The following is a 19,731-nucleotide window of genomic DNA, read 5'->3' on the forward strand; positions in this document are numbered from 1 at the left end:
TATACATATATCATACACACACACACTACAAACACATAGAAAAAAATTTAGGTTTATTTTTTTATTTTTGTAAATGAATATTTTGTTCGCATGCACATTGTGCACCATGTAAGCACCTAGGGCCTTCAGAGGTCAGAAGAGGGTGTCAGACTCTAGAACTGGAGTTATGGACAGCTGTGAGATTCCGTGTGGGTGCTGGGAGTCCAACCCAGGTCCTCCGCAAGAACAAGTGCTCATAACTGTTGCTGTCATCACTTCCTGAGTAATTTCTTTAAGGCAGGGCCTCTTCCTGAACCCAGAGTGTTTTTTGTTTGTTTGTTTGTTTTTTGTCTAGGCTGCCAGCTAGTAGTCTGGCTTTGAACTTAGATGTTCATCTGCCTGTGCCTCCCGAGTACTGAGGTTAAAGGTGTGCTCCACTACTGCCTGGCAGCGCTAATATTTTTAAGGGAGATCGATGAGATTGGGCTGAGTATGCTAAAAAAAAAAAAATCTGGGACAGGTTGTCATTGAGAGGGCAAAGGTGACAAGAGAAAGAAAAAGAAAAAAGTCTTCTATCTTCTTCTACTATCTACTCGTAGATACTTCCTTCTACTATCCCCCATCTATACTGTCTCAACGAAAGCTGGCTTGGAAATTATTAATAATTAGCACACAGATGATAGGACCTTAGGGAGTGGATATTTAACCAGTGTATTTCCCCCTTAAGTCCCCTTTTAATCTCAACTCTATCTATTCCCTTTCATTTTATGTTTTTATTTTGCTCAATTTCTGTCTTCCCTCAGAGAATATGAGTTCCATGAGTGTTCTCCAGTCCAAATTCCTGATCCATAGATTCTGGGAACCTAATAAAATGCCTTTTTTTTTTTTTTTTTTTAAGTTTCTTAGATTTAACTACACAGTAGTAAATAGGAAACTGTGTTGGGGATGTAGCTCAATGGTAAAGTGTTTACCTAGCATGCACAAAGCCTGCAGTTTGATATTCAGCAACAGTAACAACAGATAATAGCAACAGCAACAAACAAACAAACAAACAACTAAAAATAAAACAGAAGCCAAAAATCTAGAGAGAGTATTGAGCTTGTGTTTTCCATATCCTGTGCTGGGAGGCAGGAACTGAGCAAGATAAATAAATAAAATGCACACAGTGAAGGCGAATAGACAGGCTTCCGATGGGGGACTGCTGACTGTTCATGTTTCTGGGTGATTGGCTTTTTGTATACGGTATAATATTGAAAACATGGAAAGTTTAAAGAGTGGAGAATGTTTTGCCTGTCTTGTTCCTCAGCCAAGAACGGAAGTAACAGCCACTGCACCTAGTTCCCTCTTTTTCTCCAGAGACTTCGTGCAGACGCAGCTTCCTACAGGAGTAGAAGTGCTCACTGTTTTCTCATCTTGAGCTTTTCATTAAGCGATACATTTTTGTAATCTTCCCTTGTTACTGATTGGATTTTTATAGACCATTTTGCCGTCTTTTTAAGAGACCATTTTACCTTTTTTACTCACTTTATTCTGGATTTGTATGGATTGGTGTGTAAAACCCTTTCTTCATGTCTTTCAGTTACAGACATTAAGGCAGAACCCCAGCCTCTTTCTCCGGCTTCCTCAAGTTGTTCAGTCTTATCTCCTCGGTCCATAGACTCTTGTTCTTCAACTCAGCACGTTCCTGTAAGTGGCTCCTCTTTTGTAATGAATTGGGTTATAATGCTATCTGGAAAATGGGAGGGAGGGGAGATGGTAGTTGACAGTCATTAAGTGTTTTGAGGAACCTTATTCTTCGAGGCAAAGGAGACTCGACAAGGGCCTTGTAGGAGTGAGAGGCCGTCAGCTTCCTAGGTTTGGCTCACTCCTTTTTGTTCTTCCTTCCTCAATGCCTAATAGTGTTTGCTTATTGGTTTATTTTCTTTTCTTCCTGTACTCCACTTTCCTCTCTCTTAGAGTCTCTTTAAGGACTTGGAAGAATGTAAGATTTGTAATCGCTGAGCCATAGAGTCTGGCATGGTGATCTGTTTAGTTCAGGAGCTCCCACCATTATCTTTCAAATAAGCTAAGATCTTACAAAAGTCTGATAGCTCCTTTGGAGTGCTGCCCTCTCCACCACAACAAAAGCATTGTGGTCAAGAAAATGGAGTACTTTAAGCACTCCATTTAAGTAATGGGAAAGGAAGAAAAATCAAATTAAGGTTTCATATATTTTATCTGTTGTAAGTTGAGTCATCTTTATTCTGGCCAGTTCTATATTTAGCCAACTACTAAATTCTAGTGATTCTGTTCGTGTGTGTGTGTGTGTGTGTGTGTGTGTGTGTGTGTGTGTGTGTAGATGAGAACCTTCAGGAGTTGGTTCTTTCTTTCTACCATGTTGGAGGATCAAACAGTTCCTCAGACCTACACTGCAAGCATTTTTACCTGCCGAGTTATCGAGTTATCATCACTCCAACCCTCTTTTTGCTTAATATTTGTAAGATTATTATTTTTTCTTTGCCAGGCCATCATCATCTGACCTTAGGATAAAAGGCATTAGGATTTTTAAAGACTTTTTATTGGTTCTTTGTGAATTTCACATCATGTACGGTAATCCTACCCTCTCACCCTTCCTTCATACTCGCCTTCCATCCTTGCAACCTTCCCCCAACAGAGAAAGAAAAAATCTTGTTGTGGAATAGCTGTAGTATGTCACAGTGTGTCCACAGTATTCTCTTGTTCACACTTCTTTGCTTGCAAATGTTTATTGCAATGACTTGTTGGTCTGGTAAAGGCCTCTGGCTTCTGCTGCTCTCCTCTCATATATCCTGTTGTTACCCTGTGTCTTGGAGATCCTGTAGTTTTGGATCTGTAGGACTGGCCCCTACATGCACTTCAGCAGTTCATTCATGGGGTAGATGTTGGGGTGGGCCAATTCAAAGTCTTGGATCTGGGCCTGAGAGGTATCTGGGCTGGTCAGCCTGCTGGCTCTCTTCCTTGGCCAACTCACCAGCAATCCCCTGCTACCAGGGCCAGTTCTACCCTGCTGCCCAGGCGAGGTGCAGGACCGGATCTCCCAAGTGTTGCAGCTGGCGAGGGACACGGCCAGTTCTTCCGCTCTCAGGAAGAACTCCCGGGACCATCTCTCCTGCCTGCCATAGATGGCGAGGGATGGGAAAAGGGCATCTGTACCTGCGCACATCACTGCCAAGCAGACAAGAGTCAGGGCTGGCTCTCTCATTCTCATACCCTCTCGTTGGCTTCATCTGTGCCCCGTTATGAGAGTCAGCTCCACTGTGCTGCCCAGGTGAGGTACAGGGCCTGCTGGGATTCTTTTTTTTTTCTTTATTAATTACACTTTACTCACTTTGTATCCCCCAGTGGTTCCCTCCCTCCTCCTGTCCCAATCTCTCCCTTCCTCCACCCTCTGCCTGCATGCACCTCCCCAAGTCCACAGATAGGGAGGACTTCTTTTCCTTCCTTCTGATCCTAGTCAATTAGGTCTCATCAGGAGTGGCTGCATTGTCTTCTTCTGTGGCCTTGTAATGCTGCTTCCCCCTCAGGGGGAGGAAATTAAAGAAGCAGGCCTATCAGTTCATGTCAGAGACAGTCCCTGTTCCTATTACAATGGAACCCACTTGGATACTGAACTGCCATGAGCTACATCTGTGCAGGGGTCTTAGGTTATCTCCATGCATAGTCCTTGGTTGGAGTATCAGTCTCAGGAAAGACCCCTGTGCTCAAATTTTTTGGTTCTGTTGCTCTCCTTGTGGAGTTCCTGTCCTCTCTAGATCTTACTATTTCCCACTTCTTTCCTAAGATTCCCTGCACTCTGCCCAAAGGTTGCCCATAAGTCTCAGTATCTACATTGATAGTCTGCAGGGCAGAAATTTTCAGAGGTCCTCTGTGTCAGGCTCCTGACTTGTTCCCTCTTTTCTCCTTCTTCTGATGTCCAGCCTCTTTTCCTTTCTGGATAGGAATTGAGCATTTTAGCAAGAGTCCTCCCTCTTGATTAGTTTCTTTAGGTGTACAGATTTTAGTAGGTTTATCCTATATTATATGTCTATATGAGTGAGTATATACCGTGTGTATCCTTCTGCTTCTGGGATAGCTCACTCAGGATGATCTTTTCCAGATCCCACCATTTACCTGCAAATTTCATGATTTCCTTGTTTTTTATTGCTGAGTAATATTCCATTGTGTAGATATACCACAATTTGTGCATCCATTCCTCCACTGAGGGGCATCTGGGCTGTTTCCAGCTTCTGGCTATTACAAATAAGGCTGCTACAAACATGGTTGAGCAAATGTCCTTATTGTGTACTTGAGAATCTTTTGGATTATATGCTTAGGAGTGGTATAGCTGGATTTTGAGGAAGCACTATTCCTAGTTGTCTGAGAAAGCACCAGATTGCTTTCCAGAGTGGTTGTACAAGTTTACATTCCCACCAGCAGTGGAGGAGGGTTCCCCTTTCTCCACAACCTCTCCAGCATGTGTTGTCTCTTGAGTTTTTGACCTTAGCCATTCTGATGGGTGTAAGGTGAAATCTCAGGGTTGTTTTGATTTGCATTTCCCTGATGGCTAATGAGGTTGAGCATTTCTTTAAATGTTTCTCTGCCATTCAATATTCCTCTGCAGAGAATTCTCTGTTTAGCTCTGTATTCCATTTTTTAATTGGATTACTTGATTTTTTGCTGTTTAACTTCTTTAGTTCTTTATATATACCGGCTATTAGCCTTTTGTCAGATATAGGATTGGTGAAGATCTTTTCCCAATCTGTAGGCTGTCGTTTTGTTCTGAGGACAGTATCCTTTGCTTTACAGAAGCTTTTCAATTTCATGAGGTCCCATTTATTGATTGCTGTTCTTAGAGCCTGTGCTATTGGTGTTCTTCAGGAAGTTGTCTCCTGTGCCAGTGAGTTCAAGGGTATTCCCCACTTTTTTTTCTATCCGATTTAATGTGTCCAGTTTTATGTTGAGGTCTTTGATCCACTTGGACTTCAGTTTTGTGCAGGGTGATAAGTATGCATCTATTTTCATTTTTTTACATGTAGACATCCAGTTAGACTAGGACCATTTGTTGAAGATGCTGTCTTTTTTCCATTGAATGGATTTGGCATTTTTGTCAAAAATCAGGTGTCCATAAGTGTGTGGATTTATGTCAGGGTCTTCTATTCGATTCCATTGATCCACCAGTCTGTTTCTATGCCAGTACCATGCAGTTTTTAGTATTGTTGCTCTATAGTACAGCTTGAGATCAGGGATGGAGATACCTTCAGAAGATCTTTTACTGTAGGGAATTGTTTTAGCAATTCTGGGTTTCTTGTTGTTCCATATGAAGGTGAGAATTTTTCTTTCAAGGTCTGTAAAGAATTGTGTTGGTAATTTGATGGGAATTGCATTGAATCTGTAGATTGCTTTTGGTAAGATGGTCATTTTTACTATATTAATTCTGCCAAGCCATGAGCATGGGAGATCTTTCCATCTTCTGATATCTTCTTCTAATTCTTTCTTCAGAGACTGGAAATTTTTTTCATACAAGTCTTTCACTTGCTTGGGTGGTTCACACCAAGGTACTTTATGTCCTTTGTGGCTATTGTGAAGGGGTTGTTTCCCTAATTTCTTTCTCGGCCCTTTTGTCCTTCGTATACAGGAAGGCTACTGATTTTTTTGAGTTAATTTTGTATCCTGCTGGGATTCTTAACTGGTGGTCTGCCAAACCTTAGTAGAGTCATCTTCAAAGATATGTTTTCTAAAATTACAAAATTGACCATGCCTTAAAAACCATTAATAACTTCCAAATACCTAAAGTATAAAGTTCAAATTCTCTTGTCTGCTGGGCCCTCCAAGATCTTCTCATGTTCACCTTTGTAGTCATTCCAGTCTTGCTAAGGAGTGTGCTTCCCATCTTCACACTCCATTTAGCTTTAGCCTGTGAGTTTCTTCTGAGAACTGTGTCCTGGTGTAGCCCTGTGCTACACCAACACTGGTGGTGAGGTCTCTGTTCTTACAGTTTTAGGTCTTTTTAAAATTTTTTATTGAGACTTCATCTAACTTTATAGCTACTTTTCTTGTTGCTGTGACAAAACCCTGACCAAAACAACCTAAGGAAGAAAAGGTTTATTTTGGCTCAGCCTGTCCTAGAAGGGAAGGCATGGCAGCAGGGGAGTGGGGGTGCTGGCCGCATCGTATCTGTGCTCAGAAAGCACACAGGTGAATGTTTCTGCTTTGCCTCCTTCCTCTGTTTTTGAGTCTGGGACCTCAGCCCATGGAACGCTGTTGCCCACATTTAGTGTGGGTCTTCACCCCTCAGCCTAATCTAGAAACTGCCTCGGCAGGTACGCGTAGAGACTTGTTTTCAGGGTGATTCTAGATTCTCTCAAGTTAGTAATCAATATAAACCATCACAGTAATCAAAGGTGGCTTTGGACTTGTGGCCCTGCTGCCCCAGCATCCCCCGTGCTAGGATTAGTTCTTTTAAAGTTAGAGTCTCACTGCGTTGCTCAGTCTGGGTTTCAGTGCAGGACCTTGACACTCTGTCTACCTGGGTTGTTTCTTTCATTTCCTTGTTTTGTTTTTGAGGCAGGGTTTCACTATGTAGTGCTGGCTGGCCTGGAAGTCATTGTGGAGTCAAGCTGGTCTGGAAGTTGTAGAGAGCCTTCAGCCTCTAGGTGATGGGATTAAAGATATGTGCCAGCACAACCAGTCCTGTTTTATTATTTATTATTTTTATATTTATATAAAGTATAAATATAATACTTATTTTTATTTTTATTATTTTTACTATTTGTACTAGTATTATTTTTGTTGCTGCTCTTCCTCTGCCTCCTTATCCTCATCCTTTTTCTTGCCTTTTACTTTTCTTCCTCTTTTTCTTCTATTCTTCCTTCTCCTTCTATTACTCAAAAGGTTTTTTTAAAAGCATTCTTAAAGATACTCTATAATTTTTTATTCTTGTTCTCCTGCTTACATTGCTTTTTCATTTGGAATAATCCTAAATTTGCAAGTATGCTGCGGAGATTTTTGTCTGAGACATTTGAGAGTCAGCTGCCCACTGCTGGATTGAACGCCAAGTCCTATAATGTCTACCTCCTATGAACAAGACAACAATAATACATCTATCAAAACCAGGAACTAAGCATTAATACATATTGATAATTTCATATACAGTCCCCATTTAGATTGTATCAGATGCCCTAGTATTGTCCCTCAGACCAGCAAATGCATCCAGTTGTATTTGTCTTACTACTTTAATGTTTTTTATTCCGGAACAATTCTTCCTTCTTGACCTTGGTGCTTTAATGACCTTTTCATTTGGATTGCCATATGTTTCTTCAGGTTAGATTCAGATTTTGTATCTATGGCAGGAATGTTACAGAAGTGATTCTGTGTCTAGCGTTTGTTTTATTTTGAGACAGGGTTTCTCTGTGTAGCCTTGGCTGTTTGTCTGTCCTGGAACTTGCTCTATAGACCAGGCTGGCCTCGGACTCATAGAGATACACCTGCCTTTGCCTCCCAAGTGCGTAGATTAAAGGTGTGGGTCACCACTGCCTGGCCTGTTGTTGTTTTTTAAGATAGAGTCTCACCTAGTTCAAGCTGGCTTTAAAGTTGCTGTGTAGTGGAAGACCTTCAACTGTTGATTCTCCTGCTTCCACCTCCCAAGAGCCACATACACTCTACCTTCTCATTTATTTTTGATGATGAAACTTCAGGTTGATGACACAATTTCAGCTTTTCCTGATACTGGTTCACCTCATTCAGCATATGATAGACTCTCAGCTATAAAGCTAATTTTTCTCCTTTTGCTAGTTGTTAGTATTTTTTGAAAAAGGTACTTTAAAACCATATAAAGGTACAGTTCTTAAAAAAAAAAAAAACGAGTATTTACTTTTTTTATATTGTGTGTGTGATGTATGTGTGTGTGTTCATGGATGGGTCATACTCTTTGTGCCATGTGGGTTCTGGGGATTGAATTCAGTATCTTTACTCACCATCTCTCCTGCTCAAATGTACTGTTCTTTGTCAACCTTTGTATTACTCAGATCTTGGTAATATTCATGTTGACTCACTGTTTCCCATTTCCTGTAGCTGGAACCCATTGCTACGATTATTTATTCTGTTTCTTGTGTTGTCTTATATTTAGCTGCTAGGAGTCTCTTTCTATTGCTCCTGTGATCTTTCTGTTTCCATCGGGCATAGCCACCTTACATCAAGGCCTGCTCCTGGGCCTCACCCTTGCCCTGACTTCTTAGATCCCTTGTGAACGCTCTCCCTACCCAGCTGGTGCACTGACAACTTCCCCCAGGCATGGAAGGTGGTCTTGTAGCCCCATCTAGTGGCTAATGGTTGAATTATCCAGGAAGGCATATTTTCTATGTGATGGTTAATACAAATTTATCATAAGGTAAACATAGATCTCAGGTCTATTTGAAATTGCCTTACTGTGTGATGTAAGACACAGGCTCGGTTTTATGTATCTCCAAATTATTATTAAAAGATTTATTCCCATATCGTTTATTAAAAGTTCATTTTCCCCTCACTGATTTTCAGTTAAAGGCATGCACTCAAACTTTGGGCAGAGTGCAGGGAATCTTATGAAAGAAGGGGTAGATAGAAAGATGTGAAGGGGACAGGAACTCCACAAGGAGAGCAACTGAACCAAAAAATCTGGGCACAGGGGTCTTTTGTGAGACTGATACTCCAACCAAGGACCATGCATGGAGATAACCTAGAACCCCTGCACAGTTGTAGCCCATGGCAGCTCAGTCTCCAAGAGGGTTTCCCAGTAATAGGAACAGGGATTGTCTCTGTCATGAACTCATGGGCTGGCTCTTTGATCACCTCCCCCTGAGGGGGGAGCAGCCTTACCAGTCCACAGACGAAGACAATGAAGCCAGTCCTGATGAGACCTGATAAGCTAGGGTCAGATAAAAGGGGAGGAGGACCTTCCCTATCTTTAGACTGGGGTAGGGGCATAGGAGAAGAAGAGGGAGGGAGAATGGGATTGGGAGGGGATGGAGGAGGGGGCTTCAGCTGGGGTACAAAGTGAATAAACTATAATTAATAAAAATAAAATAAAAAATTTTACGTAAATATATTTATACAAATGGTATTATATTAGATCTTCTGTTCAAATATTTCTTTATTGATTTATGTTTTGAGTTTTGAGACAAAGTCTTGCCTTGCTATTCAACTAGACTTTAACCCATGATCCTTTTCTTTAGCCACTTGAATGGTGAGATTATAGGCATGTATCACAAGCCTGGCTTGTGTTCACTTTTGAAGATTATTCATGTTGCTCTGTATACATATGTTGCGTGTAACTGTGTAACTTCACATTTCAGGAAGCACTCACTGTATTGTACCCACACCATGAAAAATGCTGTAAAAATATTCTCTTGTGGCTTGTGTCAGATTCCCTCTGGAATGTATATCCAGGAGGATAAAAGTGGGGTACAGGCTACAGATACTCAATTCAAAGAGCCTTGGAATGTTTCTGCTAAGGCTTGATGTTATCCAGTTTTCTGGTTTTAGCCAGATGGCAAGTCTTTTTTGTTATTATTTAATTTTCATTTCTTTGATTATTGCTCATTTTCAGACTGACTCTAGTTTCATTATGTGTCTTTGATCTTGTATAAATTCTTTGTTCCTGTCTTTTAATAGTTTTTCTACAGATTTTCTGTCCTGTGTTATTTGGAAGCATCAAATGCATGGTTAAGGTACTAGACTGTTAGTGGCGCCTGCATGTGTGCTGGTGTGTAAGGAGGCCGGTTCCGAAGGAATACCTAACCATGTGAGGCAGTTTTCACCAGTTGGGGGCCTGACCAGAGAGCCCCAGGGAGCCCCGTCTGCACCTTTCCAGCACTGGGATTACAAGTGTGAGAGGGCAAGCGCTTTGCTGAGCCATCTCTCCAATTTCAAACTCTTGCTGAGTAAAGGCATTGCTGATCTCATTTCCCCATTAACTGTCAACTTTATAGTCTTTATTAAGTAGAAATTCTTATTTCCAGTTACTCAGATTCCCGAGGTCACCACACACACACACACACACGCACACGCACACACGCACACACACACACACGCACACACACACACGCACACACACACGCACACACGCACACGCACACACGCACTCCTTTTCTTCTCAGCTTAATTTTGAAGTCTTTTTAAAAAAGATTTTCTTTTAGATTTTAAATTTTATTGTATGTGTATAAGTGTTTTGTCTACATGCATGTCTGTGCACCACATGCATGCGTGCTGTCTGCAGAGATCAGAAGAGAGTGTCAGATACCCAAAGTGGAGTTACAGACGGTTGTGAGCCGTCACGTCATGTGGGTGCTGGGACCTGAACCTGGGTCTCCTGCAAGAGCAAGTGCTCTTTGCTGCTGAGCCAGCTCCAGGCCCAACTTTGAAGCTTTAAAAAGTTCTTCTGTGCTTGTAGGCCACAGAGATCGTTTCCCGCATTTTCTTATAGTAACCAGATGGTTATCTTTCACAGTTAGATTTTCAGTGCCTTTTGAGCCTACTGTACTATGTGTTGTTACTGTGGGGGAGTCTTAATTTTTCTTACGTTGCTCTAACAAAATATGACAGATCCACTGAAAATTAAAAGACACTTGTTAAACATTAATGTCATTCTAACACATCTTTAAATTATTTGTTCACCCATTAAAGTTTCTTTAAAATATTGTAGAAGTCAGTTGATCAAAAAGATTGAGACTTACTTTGCTTTTGAGATTCCCGTTTTTAAAGACTTTATCTGTCTGACTGTCTGTCTATCTGTCTATTATGCATACAATGTCTGCCTATATATTTCCCTGCCTGCCAGAAGAGGGCACTAAATCCCATTATAGATGGTTGTGAGCTACCATGTGGTTTCTGGGAATTGAACTCTGGGCCTCTGGAAGAGTAGGCAGTGCCCTTAACCTCTGAGCCATCTCTCCAGCCCCTGCTTTTGAGATTCTTTCAAGGCTGAATAAAAGAAATGAAAGAGGATATTAATTGTAGCTCTAGTTTTATGATGATAAGTAAATGTGTGTATGACATAAACCAAGTAAGATTCAAAGTCTGAGGGAAGAGGTGGGGAAACCGATTAATGATGTCTGTGTAACGCGTGAGTGAGATGTACAGATGTTGCATCGTGAGTTCCTGCCCTTTGGGGCTGATGAGTGTGGACTTCTCAGTAGTCACTTAGCAGTATATCTTTGCTTTAGGTTGTCTTGCATCACCTTTCGTTTACATGTGCTCTTGTTCTCTTTCTAAGTAATTTGTCGTTCATACATTATCCTGTTGGACATTAATTTGTTTCTCTTTTGCTGCAGGAGGAGTTGGATTTGTCTTCTAATTCCCAGTCTCCCCTTTCCTTATATGGTGAAAGCTGTAATAGCCCTTCCTCAGTGGAGCCACTGAAGGAAGACAAGCCTGTCATTGGTCCTGGAAACAAAACTGGTATCTGTCTATCTCTCGATTTTTGTTATTTCTATTTTAGACAACTTCGGTTCCATTTTTAAAAGGCAAATATTGAATTAAGCATATGTCTACTAAACAGGCTTGTGTTTTTAAATTAGTGTTTTATCTTATGTGTATGGGTTTTTTATCTGCATGTATGTCTCTGAACAAAGTACATGCCTCCTGCCCCAAAAGGCCAAAAGAGGGCTTCAAATACCCTGGAACTGGAATTATAGACAGTTGTAACATGTTCCAGAATCCAGGTCCTCAGAGTAACCAGCATTCTTAATTGCTGAGCCATCTCTCCAGCTCCTAAATTAGTATATCTTATTTTGTTGTTGTTATGAATGATAGCTGTGAAGAGGACAAGGGAACAAAACCTTTTGTAATGTTTTTTTGTCTTCATAGAGGAAAAATAGTTAAAATAGACTTAGAGTCCATCATCTTCAGGAGAAGTTGTAAAGGTCCACTTAAAGACAGAGTGTGAGAGGTGGTGACTCCTGCCTCATTAAGCTGTAGGCCTTATTCATTAATTTTAGCATTATACTTTACCAGTTCATGTTCCCCATTCCCCAAACTGCAGAATGGATGATCTCAGACTGAGGAGTTTTCTTCAGTCCATGCAGTTAGAGAATAGCGTGTTTAAGCTCACTGATAATTGTTACTCAGAAGTCAAGATAATACAGAGAGGAAAGTATGTAATGTGATACGTTTTCTTAATTTTTTTCACATTGATTTGAAGTTTTGTTTTTTTTTTACTCCAGAACATGGGCTAACTCCAAAGAAAAAAGTTCAGATGAGTTCAAAACCTTCAGTTCAGCCCAAGCCTTTATTACTTCCAGCAGCACCCAAGACGCAAACAAATGCCAGTGTTCCAGCAAAAACCATCATCATTCAGGCGCTCCCAGCCCTGCTGCCACTGGCGAAGCAGCAATCCATTATCAGTATACAGCCTGCACCCACTAAAGGTACCTGCGTAGACTATGATGCTCTGTGTTCATTAGAAAGCAATAAGGCTTATATCACATGATTTATTTTAATTTGGGTTAAAATTTTTGAACATGTGCCATTGTATCAGGAAATTTCTTTGATTCTGAGAATATTAAAGAGATGACTAATGTGGTTCCTGTCCCTGTAGAGACAGAGCTCTACAGATCGTATTTGTTGCTTCTTTTTTTCTTACAGCTTTTATTGTGGTAATATCTATATTCAAGATGCCATTTTTAATTTTTGTTTTTGTTGTGTGTTTGAGGCTGATTCTCACTATATAACCTTTACTGGCCTGGAACTCTATAAGTAGACCAGGCTGGCCTCAGATCAACAGAGAGCTACCTGCTTTTGCCTCCTGTGTGCTGTACCACATTAAAGGGCTGCACCACACTTGGCTGAGGCTTTGGTATTAATATTAGGAATTCACTTACAATGAAGAAGAAAATTTGGGAGACTTTTTTTTATATCACCACTTTATTCTAAGATTATTGTGAGAGCAACAGAACCAGAAAATTTGAACACAGGGGTCTTTCCAGAGACTCATATTCCAACTAAGTACCAGGTATGGAGATAACCTAGAACCCCTGCACAGATGTTGCCCATGGCAGTTTAGTGTCCAGGTGGGTTACATAGTAATGGGAAGAGGGACTGCCTCTGACATAAACTGATTGGCCTGCTCTTTGATCACCTCCCCCTGAGGGGGGAGCAGCCTTACCAGGCCACAGAAGATGATAATGCAGCCACTCCTGATGTGATCTGATAGACTAAGACCAGAAGGAAGGAGAGGAGGACCTCCCCTATCAGTGGACTTGGGGAGGGGCATGCGTGAAGAAGTGGGAGGGAGGGTGGGACTGGGAGGGGAGGAGGGAGGGGCTTATGGGGGATACAAAGTGAATAAAGTGTAATTAATAAAATAAAATAAAATTTAAAAGAAAAGTAAAAAAAAAAAAGGATTATTGTGGCTGTGACCTTTTTTTTTTGTTTTGTTTTGAAGTGGTGAATAGAATTTAAAATAATAAGGACCATTTCAAATCAAGTGTGTGCTAAGCAATAAATCTGGCTCTTCATTTCTGAGGAGACTGTGCAGTTTGGCAAGTAACATGCTAAGCCAGGAGTTAGAAGATGGGACTGCTGCCAGCTGGTTCAGAGTTGCTCGGTTTCTGCACTGCTGCCACCTAGCTCAGAATTGTTGTTTTTCAGTATTTTATCCACCAGGTGGCCTCATGTACATATGCTCCTACGAGAAAGTTAGTTGACTAGCGAAAGAAATTCAGATTTGAAGAGTTGTTAATCTTGAGATAAGGGACATTTCTTAGGCAGTTTAGTCATCGCTGTGCTTACACTGATCTGTGGTACGTATGGCTGTGAGAAAATTTATGCAGTATTCATTACTCAGGATTGAATTTATTGGCACCAGTTAACAGTAGGATTTAATAGGGCACGTGTAAGTAAAAATCAAAGCCATGTTTGCTTTTATGGCCATATTTGTATTTATGGATAGTTAGCTTATTTTTCTGGAACATGGTTTCAATGGGAGAGGCTTCATAGACTTGATTTTGACCATGGGCAACAGGACATTGATAAAAAGAACCCGAGAAAAGAATGGATGTATGGGTAAAAACCTAGCCCTAATAAAAGAATAAAACAAATAGACAAAACACTTTGAAATGCCCTGCCTCCAAAACACTCCTATGTGTTTTTTAAATAGGAAAAATAGCAAACCTGTTTTAGGTGTCTTGTGATTTGTAAGTGGATGTTAAGAGTTCATGAACTCTTTGAAATAAGGCACAAGATTTAGTGTATATTCACTAGTATATATATGGGGTTTTAGGAATAGTACCTAAAACTTTTACCAAGGCCTCAGAATTATTTGTGTCTTTCCAAAGGCTAAGAATTTAAGTTCATGAAGAACTTCATTATAGTTCTCACAGCTGTTAAAACACTTATTTAAAAAGTCACAGTATGATGTTAGCATGGCATTGTATAGAGAGGGAGTGCCCTCAAGAATGTGCTTTAAACTGTTGGCTGTGTTTGTATGATAAGAGATCTTTTTGGTTTTGTTGTTTTCAAGACAGGGTTTCTCTGTGTAGCTCTGGCTCTTCTGGAACTCACTCTGTAATCCAGCTGGCCTTGAACTTAGAGATCCTCGAGCCTCTGCCTCCTGAGTGCTGAGATTAAATCTGTGTGCCACCAGCACCAGCTGAGATCTTTACTTATAGCAAGAGACAGATTGTTCTTTTCTAAGTAGCTTATCAGTTTCAGAAATTACAATCATACATTCTAACTTCAATGATTTCATATGATCTGAAGACTATTTTTTGATAAGCATGTGCCAATAAAATTTTTTAATAATATAATCCATGGATTTTGGTATTACTATTATAATCTACAGATTAGGTATGTGTATTTCATATTTTTTTCTCCTTAATTTGAAATTGGAATGAGAAGAAGAAAGGGCTGGGGAGATGGCAAAGTCAGTAAAATGCTTGCCACATAAGCATGAGGACCTGAGTTCAGATTCCTAGCACCCACTTCAAAAGCTGGATGTTCTAGTACCTATCTGAGGGCAGGCAGAGCCCTGGAGGTCACTGGCCATCCTGTCTAGCTAAATTGATAAGCTCCAGTTTCAGCGAGAGACCTGTCTCAAAAAATAAGTGGCAAGCCACTGAAGAAGATACCCAACATCAACCTCTGGTCTCGACACACATGTGCACACACATGAAAACATATTCTTGTATGTACCACATGGGTAAAAAGGTGTAATCTCTAAGTTTTAAGTTCAAATTCTCTAGTGTGAGGTTAAAGTGCTTCAAAATTGGATCCAGCTTAGTTTTCCAACTTTATTTCATTATTTTCTACAAACCTTTGTGCCAGACTAACTAACCTGGCATTGTCTCTTGAATTCTGCCAGCCTGAGTTATTTTTCTATGTAGTTTTGCTTCTAAGTCATCTGTGGCCTGTAAGAATGTTCTAAGTAGTTCAATTGAAAGATGGTTAAAACCTAGGATATCTGAAAATGTGGAAGCAGGAGGGGAAGTAGCGCTGTTAACAAAGTCTAGCATTGTAAGGGTTGGTAATTAATGTTGTGTGTGTGTAAGGAAGGATTATGAAGGATAGAGAAGAAAGTCTCTTGGGTGACTTCTTTGTTTCTGTCAGACTTTTGATGATACCAGAAATCACTGAAATTAAGAGCTACGTAGAGAGTAACATCTAGTAAGAGGGGCCGCCAGAGTGAAGTCAAGTGGTCTGGCTGGCCAAGTCTTGGTAATTAATTATGAAGTAATTAATTATGATATTTCTTCTAAAATGATGAAATGTGATCAGTTTTACCCTCAGAATTAATTTATATAGTTACATAACAATTATGAGAGCTAATGAGTCATTAATACATGCAAGTTACTGTTAAACAGAAAAAGTGTTAATAATGAATGTATGCCAAGCTGCTATTATGTGTCAGCCATTCTAAGTGCTTAAAGCATTATCTTATTCAATAGTTACATGGCTCTCAGGGTATGTATCAAGATTTTCATTTTATAGATGAGAAAACGGTGCAAAGGAATTTTTGATCAAATTGACACAAGTATGTTATTTTAGACAAAGTAGATATTCCATAAATGTTTGGTATATAGTTTGAAATCTTTGAATAAAGTAAAAAAGTCAGTGGTCATACATAGAAGTATTCAGTATTGAATGCAGCTGTCTTCCATGAAGGGGATTTGCATGTAATGCTTGAGAGGATTTTGAGCATGCCAAAATGCTCAGCCCTTTGGTGTGTTGTGTTTTATGTGTTTCCATACCAGGAACAGTAGTCACTATGTTCAGCTGCTAACTGCTGAAGGCCCCAAACAGTCCTTTTTTTTGCATTTTGTCTGCGGTTTGGTCAGCAGTTAGCAAGTAACTATGAGAGTTTTGGTTTTGAATGTATTATAATGGAAATTTAGTGGTTCTTGCCATTCTGTCTTGAACTTAAACATGCCTAGAGGATCCTTGATTAAAATAAAGTGAAGACTGTTGGGAGCGTTAGGGAGTAAGAGCTTGAAATGCAGCACGGAATAAAGGAAGCAGCAGTGGTCTGGTGGGATGTGAGCCATATTTGGTATACAGACTGCCGTAGTAATCATCTCTCCAAGATGCAGTTCTTTTGACTGGCAGATAGGGATGGTGGAACAGTGGACAGTAAGATTTGGATTGTTAGCCACACTGGTGGCCTGTAATCCCAGCGGAGGCAGGTGGATCTCTGTGAGTTTGAGGCCAGCCTAGTTTACAGAGGGAGTCAGGACAGCCAAGGCTACACAGAGAGACCCTGTCTCAAACAAACAAACAACAACAACAAAAACACACAGAAAAAAAAAGGATTTGGATGATTTTTCTTTTTTTTCTGTTCTGTTTCTCCCCTCCCACCCCCACCTCCAGTAATAGGAATTGAACCTAGGGCCTTGTTCATACCTGGCAAGTGCTCTATCACTGACCTTTGTACAACTCCAGCCTTTTAATCTTTTATTTTGAGATAAAGTCTCATTAAGTTGTTTAGGCTAGCCTTGAATTCTCTCTGTGACCCTAGTTGGCCTTGAACTTGTGATCCTTTCCCTTAGCCTTCTGGGATTATAGTCCTGTACCACCAGGACCAGTTTTGAGTTATTTTTAAGAATTAGTGTTAAGGACTTATAGATATTCACAGGTGTTATTTACCAGTGCTCTAGATCTGTACCTGGGACTCCAGGTCTGATCCTTTTGGAAGTAAGTCTATGTGTTTCTTATCCCCTCTGTTCCTTGAATAGTGCTTGGAGGGGAGGTTTTTTTTTTTTATTATTATTATAATTTTAAGCTTAGAAGGCATTGAATATTGTTTCTGAAAATGTTGTTCTCTTCAAGTATTGATTTATGTCAGTGGTTCTGTAGACCATGGACCCTGGAATGTGTGCTGGGGTGATGGGGATGGATAGGAGAGCCTTACAGCATTTTGCAAGTCATCATCAAATCTTGATTTGTTGCAAGCTATAATTTGTTTTATTTATATTTGCATATTTTTCAAAAATTGTGGCTATATTTTTGGTTAGTAAACAGCAAATTCATTTTGTTTGGTTATTTTTTGATTATCTTGGTTTTGAGGTGGTGTCTTAATACATAACCCAAGGCTGGCTTTGAACTCAAAAATCTTTCTATCTCTGACTTCCAAGTGTGTAGATTCATAGCCCATACACTATTATGCCCAACAAAAATTCTTTTGAAACCATAGCTAAAATTTTTTAAAGCTAATTTATTTTTATTTTATGTGCGCTGATGTTTTGCCTGCATGTATGTTTGTGTGAAGGTGTCAGATCTTGGAGTTACAGAAAGTTGTGAGCTGCCATGTTGGTGCCGGGAATTGAACTCCAGTCATCTGGCAGAGCAGTCAGTGCTCTTAATGGCTGAGCCATTTCTCCAGCCCCCATAGCTAAGTTCTTATAGCCTTTTCTTATTATGCATTTTCTCAGTCCATAGAAACTGACAGACAACCATGATTATCGTGTGGTTAAGTTTCTTTCATGTTAAAGAAGAGTTCTCTTTGGGCTTGGTGGTATGTTCCTGTAATCTCAACACTTGGGAAGCTGAAGCTAGAGGATTATGAGTTGAGGCTAGCCTGGGCTGCGTAGCAGGTTGCAGGCCAGCTTTGAGCTGCATAGATCCTGTCTCAGAACCTCCTGGGTTTAGGGGTAGAAGGCTTACCTAGCATGTGCAAGACTCCAGTGTATTCAGAGTTAGGAGTCCTTGCTTCAGCTTTACATTATAGTGAGTGTATCCTTTTCATGCCAGATTGACTTAATGTCTTATTCAGTGTTGTTTAAAGCCCAGTCTTTGTTCATATATTATTTATATGTTTCTTTTATTTGTGTATATGGCCTAAACATATATTTACATTTCTGCCATTAACCCGTTTCTCCATTTTATGTGAATTTATTTTATAACAGAAGGTCAGTTTAGGGGAATACAAGAGGATAAATATGTTTGGCAATGTTATGCTCCAGTAAATTGTATATATTTCAAATTTATGAAATTAGCTTTACAATTTCTTACAAACTCAGTACTTATCAATAGTAATAACAGAATTGGGAAAAATTGGTAACATTTGAATTCTGCGTCTGGTCTGCCTTTTGAGGTCACTGAAACAAAGAATTTTATAAATATGACCTTTTTTTAACCAAGACAGATGTTCTCAACAAACAGGTGTTCTGAAAGTATTATTTTGATTTTCAGTTTCTTCTGACCTTTTGAAATATGAAGCTGAGATTTTTAAGACTTCTTAAACTGCCTGAATGTAAAATGCCTGTTTTTCTTTGAATTTTAGTTTCTGGTTATACTAGTACCTTTATTTAGCTCGGTAAAGCCAAACCACTGCAGATACTGGGCAAAGCGTCTACTACCTTATAAAGCTGGCAAAGGGAAGGAAACAGGCAGGCACGGTTTCAGTACAGCAGTGTTGTGAATTGTGTGTGCTGTCCTGAGGGTAGGGTCACCAGTTCCCCTCAAGTGAGTGCACACCTAAGATAAGGGCAGCCGCAGAGACTAGGCCGACCGGAAGGTCGTTGTTTTGGCACGGATCAGAAGGGTTGATTATTTAGAGGTGGCCGTGGTGACTGTCAACTAAAATTTCATCTCATTTGGTTTTATATTTTCTTTGATATTTTGTAGTCACTTTACTCTTTCCTACATATTTGTATATGTGTACTTCTAAATATTAATATAAAGGATTTGTTTAAAATAAGAAAAATTCATATGATACTAATAAAATTCAGAGGGTAGTTCTTGGAGAATGCAGATATTACAACAAATTTGGTATGTTGTGTTGTATTGAAAGAGATAAAAATGAACTACTACCTGGTTTGTTCATGTCTCTAATGAGTATTTTGCCTCTGCCTGCCCCCAGTTGGGCATTAACTAGGGCCTTGTACCTCCTAGGCAAGCCCTCTGGGGCCAAGCTACATCCCCAGTCCTCTTTTTATTTACTTTGTAACAGGAGGGTCAACAAACTTCTAATTCTCCTACTTCAGCTTCCGTAGTGGTACAGCTACAGGCCTGCATCATCAGCCTTGGCTGTAAAAAGTTTTTAAATTTAAATTGTCCGCCAGCATAGACACAGGCACAGGCGCAGATACAGACACACCAGACCAGAAGATGGTGCTAAAACTCGATGAGTTGGAGTTATATGCAGTGGTAAGCTGTTCAGTGTGGGTAATAGAAATCCAGTCTGGGCTCTCTTGAAGAACAGTAAAGTAAGCACTCTTAACCACTGAGCCATATCTCCTGCCTTTTTCTTTCTTTCTTTCTTTCTTTCTTTCTTTCTTTCTTTCTTTCTTT

General features: G+C 40.0%; 1 protein-coding gene across 1 annotated transcript in view; it reads left to right on the plus strand.

Annotated features, from left to right (window-relative positions):
• Positions 1–19,731, plus strand: part of Atf6 (activating transcription factor 6) — a 168,200-nt gene that overhangs the window by 15,952 nt on the left and 132,517 nt on the right. The window contains exons 6-8 of the mRNA XM_055624367.1: positions 1,559–1,665; positions 11,280–11,406; positions 12,171–12,374. Of these exons, the coding sequence (XP_055480342.1) occupies positions 1,559–1,665; positions 11,280–11,406; positions 12,171–12,374 (438 nt within the window). The remainder of the gene's footprint in view (positions 1–1,558; positions 1,666–11,279; positions 11,407–12,170; positions 12,375–19,731) is intronic.

The sequence above is a fragment of the Psammomys obesus genome, unplaced genomic scaffold (assembly GCF_907164565.1).
Source record: "Psammomys obesus unplaced genomic scaffold, mPsaObe1.curated_primary_1811, whole genome shotgun sequence".
NCBI classification, from domain to species: Eukaryota; Metazoa; Chordata; class Mammalia; order Rodentia; family Muridae; genus Psammomys; species Psammomys obesus.